At 36.5% G+C, this 9,211-nt stretch overlaps 1 protein-coding gene across 1 annotated transcript in view; it reads right to left on the bottom strand.

Annotated features, from left to right (window-relative positions):
* Positions 1-7: 7 nt before the first annotated feature.
* The window catches only part of LOC111332970 (importin subunit alpha-1), a 13,922-nt gene continuing 4,718 nt past the window's right edge, over positions 8-9,211 (bottom strand). Inside the window, exons 7-24 of the mRNA XM_022938465.2 lie at positions 9,090-9,137; positions 8,766-8,851; positions 8,112-8,198; positions 7,429-7,511; positions 7,150-7,236; positions 6,665-6,709; positions 6,424-6,486; positions 5,446-5,514; positions 5,195-5,251; positions 4,096-4,167; positions 3,554-3,607; positions 3,082-3,129; positions 2,882-2,956; positions 2,362-2,430; positions 1,997-2,038; positions 1,659-1,719; positions 866-957; positions 8-362 (exon numbers count right to left, since the gene is read on the bottom strand). Coding sequence (XP_022794200.2) covers positions 264-362; positions 866-957; positions 1,659-1,719; positions 1,997-2,038; positions 2,362-2,430; positions 2,882-2,956; positions 3,082-3,129; positions 3,554-3,607; positions 4,096-4,167; positions 5,195-5,251; positions 5,446-5,514; positions 6,424-6,486; positions 6,665-6,709; positions 7,150-7,236; positions 7,429-7,511; positions 8,112-8,198; positions 8,766-8,851; positions 9,090-9,137 — 1,237 coding nt within the window. The 3' untranslated portion in view covers positions 8-263. The remainder of the gene's footprint in view (positions 363-865; positions 958-1,658; positions 1,720-1,996; positions 2,039-2,361; positions 2,431-2,881; positions 2,957-3,081; positions 3,130-3,553; positions 3,608-4,095; positions 4,168-5,194; positions 5,252-5,445; positions 5,515-6,423; positions 6,487-6,664; positions 6,710-7,149; positions 7,237-7,428; positions 7,512-8,111; positions 8,199-8,765; positions 8,852-9,089; positions 9,138-9,211) is intronic.

Here is a 9,211-nt window from a genome sequence, read left to right on the forward strand (position 1 = left end):
TACCTGATCCTGGCAAATGTTTTTATTCTCATTTTCATCTTGCAACCTATGAGAGCTCTTTGATTTTATCCAAAATTTTCAATTTTATTTACAGACAACAGTAATTGTCCTAAGCTACAGAGTAGTATCAGCATTGCACAAAGCAATATTTTAACTGACAAATTCTCACATTAATCCTAATTTAAGCTTTCTTTGCATCCTAATATTTTTCAATTGCCATCTTTGCTTGTTGAAAGCTAATAAGTCAATAATGAACACAACTATTAGAAATGGAATCCACCCATTGGTAAGGGCTGCGGAGTTCCAAACTTGTATCCTTCATTTGTAGCTTCTGGAGCAATATGCTCTGTTTCCTCAGCACTCTGAAAAACGTAAAGCAACACAAAGTCTCTTATAAAGAACTATTTGAAAATTTTCTTTTTATTTTTAGTATTGGGGTGACAGTTTTCTTTAGCAAGTGCCAAAGGTCAAAGCCTTATTAATTTAGTCAAAACAAAATTTTAGTTCACTGTAGCAACTTATTTACTACTGAAAGAGTTCTAAAATCTGTTGGGTTATCAATAAATTAGATATCATGATAAAGAGGTTTGGCACAGAGCTTCTCTTTGTGTGCACATAAATAAGCATTCCTGGGGTTGTCACATAATAGTACAGTGTAGTTTCTTAATCTAAAACAAAGGAAACAGGACTCGCACTTTCATGTAGGTAAAAGGATAACAAAATAGGCCCACAATTCATGAAAGAGGTCTTTGCCACACTAAATCTAATGGTTTTAGCTAAGCTGAGAAACGACATAACATTTTTTAGAAGAAATGAAACTTCAAAGTTTTCAAGGAACTCGAGTAATGAAACAGTTTTATGTTACCTCATCTGAGAAAAATTTGTCAATTATTGCCAGAGCAGCTTTGTACACCTCAAAGTTTTGATGTGTCTGTAAACCCTCAATTCTTTGGACACCTGAGCACGGTAAATAAAAACAACATCAGTTAGTTCGAGAATATCAGTTAGTTTGAGAAAAATGCTAACATTAACAGGTAAGTATGATGCACGATCCTCACAGTAGATAAATAGCACTATTTACGCAATAGCGAAAATCAGACCTGAAAAAAATCAGGCCTGTACGGGACTCGAACCACTGACCTCTGCGATACTAGTGCAGCGCTCTACCAATTGAGCTAACAAGCCAACTGGGAGCAGGCCGTTAAGTTGATTTGTAATAAACCCGTGAAAGTGATAAATGAGATACAGTGAATATATGAAGTTCATATATTTTGAACTGCGGTATTAGATACGTATGATGCACGATCCTCGCAGTAGATAAATAGCGCTATTTATGCAATAGCGAAAATCAGACCTGAAAAAAATCAGGCCTGAACGGGACTCGAGTATCGCAGAGGTCAGTGGTTCGAGTCCCGTACAGGCCTGATTTTTTTCAGGTCTGATTTTCGCTATTTATCTACTGCGAGGATCGTGCATCATACGTATCTAATACCGCAGTTCAAAATATATGAACTTCATATATTCACTGTATCTCATTAACAGGTAAATTAGCTCAATTTCATGTTTTTGAAGAGAAATTGAAAACTTGTACTTATAAACTAACTGTGACTTTGGCTCCATACTTTAACCTGTACAAGCAATCATATTGATATGCATACCATCATGCTCTTCCATTTGGGTGCATATCAGCTCAAGGATGGGAGCATTTTGACTAGCAGTCTGCAGAAAGAACATTTCATGCAATTTTAATGATGAAATAACAAAAATGTATCTACCTTACATCTACAACATGCTATGCCCATCTTTTTCAAGTTCAAACCAGTGGGTAGCAAGAAATAATTTGTTCTATAAATTATTGTATACTTTTGTGGTTTGGCAATAATTATCTAAAAAATATCACATTACTGATGGCAAAAAGTAACTCCATAGCATTTTACACAAAACAGCCCTTTACAGCACCTTTTGGTATTGTATGTACTCTAAGGTAGATACTCACAGAGAGGATGTTTCTGAATCCATCCAAAAGAACAAGAATTACCTACAATGCAAAGCCACAGAGTCAGTCCACCTGACGCAAAAAATTCATAGAACAGAGCTCTCTGCTGGAGCTGGCTGAGCTTTTAATCATCACAAATTAATCAGTGGCTCTTCCAACTGCCAGAAGGCAAATCAATTGGTTATTTACACAGGGCAGCCAGGAGTTGACCTCAGGGTAACCAAAAAATTATATACCACAAGTGGTAGGGTGCAGGACAACCTGGTTTATTGTTCAATAGTCCTCAATCTTTCTGCCATACTACCTCCTACCCAGTATATATGATGGCAAAATCAACTACAATGAAATAAAACCCACACCATTACCTTGGCATCCAAAACATTCAAGAGACTACACATTGGCTCAATGACCCCATTTTCAACAAGGAAGGTTATCTATAAAAATATCCAAACAATAATGGCATAAGTCAGGGTGACATGAGATGTTTGGGTACCATAGCATGAGCAGAACCTTGACTGAGATAAAAAATGCTTACAATGGAAATAAAAACCACTGATCTTAAAAAGTTTCAACAAGGGAAACAAAACATGGGTAAGAAAACAAGAAAAATACACTGTCACAGCAAAATGGTCAGGTGGTTGTCAGAGTGTTTGCCTAAATCTTGATGAGCAAATCTGTTAAATGTAATGTACATGAGGGTCTGGTACTTTGGATCAGGGAATTTCTTGATAGTTCTGACTTCATTCCTGTCTAATTATTTATTATAGCAGGTAAATATTATCACAATTTCGATGTTTGCTACTTCTGTGAGATGTTAGGGGAATCCTGTTCCACATTTTCATCAGATAGATGTGCAGTGTGTGCTAAGGGCAAACCTCACAGTACCTGGTCTATTGTGCTGGCTGATGTAAAGTTGGTGATGGCCCACACAGCCTCTTTCTGGCTCTTCAAGTCCTTTCCCTAGGATTGGTATTAAGTCAAGTCTTATGATAAGTCAGGTAATTCAACCTGCCACAGCACAATATACCTTCTATGGCAATGGATAACTAAGAAAATCGCAATGTTCAGAGCTGTTTTCCACAAACCTTTAGAACATCTACAATGGAAGGTACCAAGCCTGCATTAATTACAGCCTGAAAAAATTGATAATAGAAGAGATTAGTTATTATAAGTTGTCTGTTTACACTCACATGTAAATACTCATTATCATATTTCTTAAGGATCCTTTCAATGAAGGGAGGGTTGAAGCTGAAGGAAGAGCATAACGGAAATGACTATCATGATGGTAAAAATCAGACCTCTCTATTCTGTGCTGGTTTCATGAACTTCTAGATATTCTAATGTTTCATACACTGTAAGTAAACAGTAAGTTAACCCTTGACTGTTGTTGGGTTGGGTTGGGGGGGGGGGGGGTGCCCAGTTGCACAGACACTGACAGAGATCCAAAAAGTGTGTACAACCACAGTTAAAAGTCCAATATACCATGCTGCAGTTAAAAGCTAACAATCAATTCATTTTTTGATTCCACAAGATCAGCAAATACCTGTATATCCTTACCTGAATTTGTTCTTTTGGCCCAGCTGTAATATTTGATATTGCCCAGGTTGCCTCCTGTTGGAATTTAAATTGTTTTTCAGATAAAAGCCTTTTCACATTTTTGCTCATGGATACTAACCATGGAAACCTTTTATCAACTGTGCAATGAAGAGAAAGGAATGAGAAGCAGTGAAGAGAACTTTTCTGGAATATATATTACAAACTGAGCCAATTTGAAGAATTCTTTCACCTGTCATGCTTAAAATAAGGGAGGACACTGCTGGAACATGTAAACAGTTAAAATGATCATAGTTAACTACTACAATCACTCATTAATTTTGGTTTTATCAAGTGAGTGGATAATGCATGAGTTTTAAAGCTGCTGTTTCAAGCATAAGCCCTTCATTAGTGAGCGTATTTACAGTAGCCAATTTACATTACCAACTTGTTTTATCAAACCAAAATTACCTTGTTAAAATCCCCCACTCGTGCAGCACAGAAGTTTCTTGAGAAACTTACCCCCTTTATAGTTACTACTTTAACATCACCAGGTTTACACTGACCTTAACAATACTGGCTTTAGGGTGTGACAAAAGCTTTTTAAAGAAGAACAAGGCATTTTTCTCTATCACCAACTGAAATAAATTGATATACGAAGATTGTTAACAAGTGCATATTTCACTGAAATGTAATTTGCACACATCAACTTTTGAATGGGTCTGCTTCAATCTGCATACTATTCAACACCAACAAGTGCCAGTGGCACTGGAGCCAGATCAACTGAGACACCGGTGCTGCACTACATTTCCTCAAAGACAGTAGACATTGTCAGGTAGATTACACTCAACACCAAATTGAAACTAGCTGCTTGAAGCTGTAGATATCATGGTTCATCTCTTTCTTTAGTTTCATGGCCGAGTATTGACCAATTACCTTTGGTCAACATTTTGATTGATTTTTAATTGATATATCAGCCCATACTCTGTCACCTTGTCATTCAAGTTGGTTGCTGTGTCAGTCGATAACTGGTGCATATACCGATGGACATTCTGCCAACACCTCTGTTATGTTGCTTTGCATCAAATTGATAGAGTGTTGGTGGTATATTATTGTCAACTGTTGTTTTGCTGGAATGGTAGCTGTCTCTTAGCTCCTTCCACTTACTGTAATTTCTGGCCAATTATTGCATGCAGCAAAAAAAAAAGAGTCAACAGATTACCTACACTGGTGGATAACCCACACCTTAAAAGCAAAGGAAATTTGTAAAAAAATTCTCTAGAATTCACAATGTTTCATACTTGACAGAATACGAATTCGTGGCCACATTTTGTGTGAGCGATCATGCTCATGTTCAGCACCATGTTGATTTGTTGATTTCTCAAAAGAGAAAGTTGATTTCTCGATGTTGGTCAACATGTTGGCTGATAGTTGCTTGACATGTCATCCAAGTATAAGCCGACATATTGATTGTCATGTTGACTGATAGTATTGTTAGATGCCTATTAAGTAAACATGACCCTATTTGATTTTTCACACCAGTTTTTCTTCATCTACCTCTCCCCTTATGGAGATTGTTCTGAGTCAGAAGGAAACCAACCTTGAACTGGATTTCACATGGAAAAATGGAAAAATGTGAACCACATAATATTGATGGACAATTACTTGTGTCTGAAGATCAGATCCTGTCACTATATTACCAACAGCTCTCAGGGCTGGTGTCTAGAAAAAAGAACAGGTTGCAACATGAACATTTATATCAATGGTGATAAGTAATAACATCACCATGGTTATTCTCCCTGGAAAGGTTTAGCAGGAGAACCATTAGAGACTACATGTATAAGCACAGGCTCCTTGATCACACACGGACACAAAAAAACTAATTGCTACAGTATAATTTTTGTTTATAAGCTTACCACAACAGTCACTTCAGTGTGGCCCAATAAATTGATCAATGATGGAAGAATTCCGGAATCAATTACAAGCTGATGCACAAGAAGAAACAATGACTCAATCAATGGTTAAAATGTACAGGACTAAAGTTACGGTTTACAATTCTTTTTTTCAAAAGTGCACCACACAAAAGTAAGGAAGCTGTGCTCAAAAACAGAAGGCACTAGGATTGGTTGTAACTGACTTTTATTGAAACCACCTGTGAGTGACTTACGAAGTTCACTGCATGTACTGGTTACCAGACTCTTCAGGATCAAAGATTGTTCTTTTTCCTGAGTTTAAAGGTAGGTTTTGGGGAACAACTCCTAACTTAATCAAGGGGACACATGTCCATGTTCCTCAGCAAGTTTTCAAAAGCTCATTGCTCCTTAAAATGGCAAACACCACAGCGTACACTATTGAGTTATGGATGCACACGGGAGGTTGCTAAGCACGAAAGAAGCGTAACAGTTGCTCAAGGCGATAGCCAAGAGCGACTCTAGCTTCTTGAATGCAGCCATAACTCAATAGTGTACACTGTGGCGTTTACCATTTGTTTTATAACGTAACATTGACACATTGTAGCGAGAGTTTCCTTTTATTTAACAAATATTACGTGACCAGAAAAAACAAGCGCGTGTGGAAAACTAGTCTTTACATTTGCTCACGTCAGCAGCATACACCCATGGGCAAATGGGGGATGCTGAATTGACCAATCAGGGCGTGCACTTTACTTTGGTTATGTTATAATTATTTTTCTGGTCACTTTCTTCATTTAACGCACTGAAGATGGGGGGATTTCACACCTAAGTTTATTAAACTACATTTAAGAAGTATAGGGACATGCAAGCTTGTTATATTTCTAGTGCAGTCTTTAATCATCATGAAAAGGAGGAGGAAGGGAGAAGCGTTATACACTTATTTTCAAAACAAGGGCTGGCAACCAAGCTTAAAATACTTACTTGAATTCTATCATTTGTTCCATCAGTCAAATATGACAAACCCCAACAAGTGTCAGAGAGAATCTGAAAAAAATTAAATAAAAATACAACAAAACATGAGAATGTATCTAGTGTATAGTAAAGAACAATACACTGAAAAAGTACCATCAGTGATAGTTTTTAATGCACATTAAACATGTTCTAAAAATAATGGTGTATTTCAATGATAGACCTTCAGGCTACTCTGGGGTTAACTGTTTACCTCTTTGTCTGTATGATTGATCAACAGTACCAAAGCTGGAAGGATCTGAAATAAAAAAGTCAATGGTGAACTGATAAATCATTTGATTTCAAACATGTCAAATAACTCTAAACAGCTTTAAAGAGTATTTTCCTCAAGGTTTGGGCTGGTAAATAAAAATACCGAAAAATAACCAAAAGGGCAATTTTTTTAGTAAAATTCTAAAACATTCACAACACAATGAAATTAAAACAAAACTTTTGATTCATGCTTACATATAATGCAGCCATTGAAATTTAGCCAAAGAAATTCATTGTCAGTAGTGACTAAAGAATTCTCCAATTTGGAATGAACTGAAGCCTCAAAATATTCTTGGTCTGAATATCCAATCAGGAAAAAATAGCAGTAAATATTATTTTAAAAAAGCTTTGCTGATTTATTAAGGAGTCTCATGCCTCAATCATATTTATTTCTATGAGTATCTGTTCTGAATCAGCTTTCCTCACCTCAATAACTGCTGCTATCTCTGGAGGTGGGTTCTTGTTTCGGCACAGATTTGACAGTGTCCATGTTACATTGCGAAGAAATGGGAGCTGTCAAACACATAGATTAGTAAAAATTAAAAATTGTCAAAATAATCAAGCTTGCACTCAAATGCTTAAAGTTTTGGCTCCACACTGTTATAGTCTTCACTGTCTAAACAAATGGCACAATTTAAGGAAATCAAACTCGGGTTAAAGAAACTACATTTAAGGTAAATGTTAAAGTCAAAAGCATTGCCTTACATTTTGGTTTGGTTTGATCAATTCCAGTAAAGGTCTCAAAGCACCATGGCCCAAGACAAAATTTCTAAGATTTGGACCATCACCTGAAACATAAAAATATCCATTTTTCAGCAGGCTGACATGCAACTGCAATATGTTGAATGATGCTTCATCATCAGTATACCCTGTAGAAATGATTGCAGGTCAAAGTAATGTTCACAGCTAGAGGGACTGATTGACTGACAGCCTGACTGCAACCTAAATACTGCTAATACATAATAGACACACTGACTGATAAACTGACTCAGACACTGACTGACTTTCTTAGTACACTGCTTTCATCTTCAATTTAAGGGGAGAATTTACTTCCTTACTTTGTTAACCTTTTATCTGGATCAAGGTCAAACTAAAGTTTAAAATGATTGTTTTATGGAATGAGAAGAACCAGAGACATTGGAGAAATAGACTTAGAGCAAGGGCCAGTAATAACCACAAACTCCAAACCCACGTTTAATGCCACGTATTGGAGTCACACCTGGGTTAAACTGGTCACTCAAGCTTGTTTCTCTAAACATTATGCTGCAATTATTCCTTATATTTTTCCAATACACTAACGATGAGTAACTACATGTTAACTCATATTCATGTGTTATAGAAAGCCAGGAGGTATATTAAGCTGCACTCTGAGAGTTGATTGACAATACCTGCTATATTTCCCAGAGCCCACACAGCCTGTTCCTGAACTTGAGACTCGGGTGATGAAAGCAGGCTGACAAATCTGGGCACAGCACCTTTACATAAGGAAAAAATAGGGTAATAATGAACTCCAAAGTTCAGAGCATTTCAGCAATTAAAGTTTAACAGTTTACAGGTTGAATATATCAAGTAAGTGCAGCAACAAATCATGCATTATAAATCATGCAAATTAAGTTACAGTGACTGCTTGTGTCCAACTAAAATTGCCAATTTAATCAATAATTGTAGTTCAGGTGTTAAAGGGACCCCTACTCTTTAACTGGACAAGTTTTTCCTTTATATAACCACCCTCTACAACGATTAACACCACAGCACTCTAATATTTGAACTTCAATAATTATCAAATGCAATCCATTGAAAGGAAACCAGTTTGACTGTCACTGTTATTATTACTTGCTATCATCACCATCATTATAATTATTGCTATAATTTTATTTATGATTAAGATTCTAACTGAAGACCATTACTCTCCTCTCTCCCAGTGATCAATGTTTGTCTTGCAATCCCTTCTATTTCATCTCAGGGATTGCAAAAGACATTTACCCCGCATTTTGCAAATGACAGCAGTTAGTAAAATGTTGAAACAGAAAAAGGTGACCAACCTGATTCTACTACAACTTTTGTCTCATCAGAGGAGCCTGATGCAATGTTTGTTAGCACCCAGGCAGCCTCAAATTGAATGGAAGGACTGTAGAGAAGCACAAAAAACATAAATAAAATCCTCATGCAATTTCCTCCCCAAATCATTACTCAGTGATTCACAGCATCTCAAATAAACATGGGTAATTTCTAACTACTGTGGGAACATTCATTGAAAAAAAAAAAAGAAAAGATAACACAAAAAACAAACACACACAAGAAAAAATTATGTCGACAATAGCAGATTGGTAGTACAATCACTAATACATTCAAGGTTGTCAACATACTTGTCAAATCTCCCCAAGAGGCTCACAAATTTTGGTACAAGTGCAGAGCTGAAACAGAATATAATGGCTATAAATAGGCAACAGTGATCAAGCAAAAGAAAAGATGGTACTCTACAAACTTT

This window comes from Stylophora pistillata, chromosome 3 (genome assembly GCF_964205215.1).
Source record: "Stylophora pistillata chromosome 3, jaStyPist1.2, whole genome shotgun sequence".
Lineage (NCBI taxonomy): Eukaryota > Metazoa > Cnidaria > Anthozoa > Scleractinia > Pocilloporidae > Stylophora > Stylophora pistillata.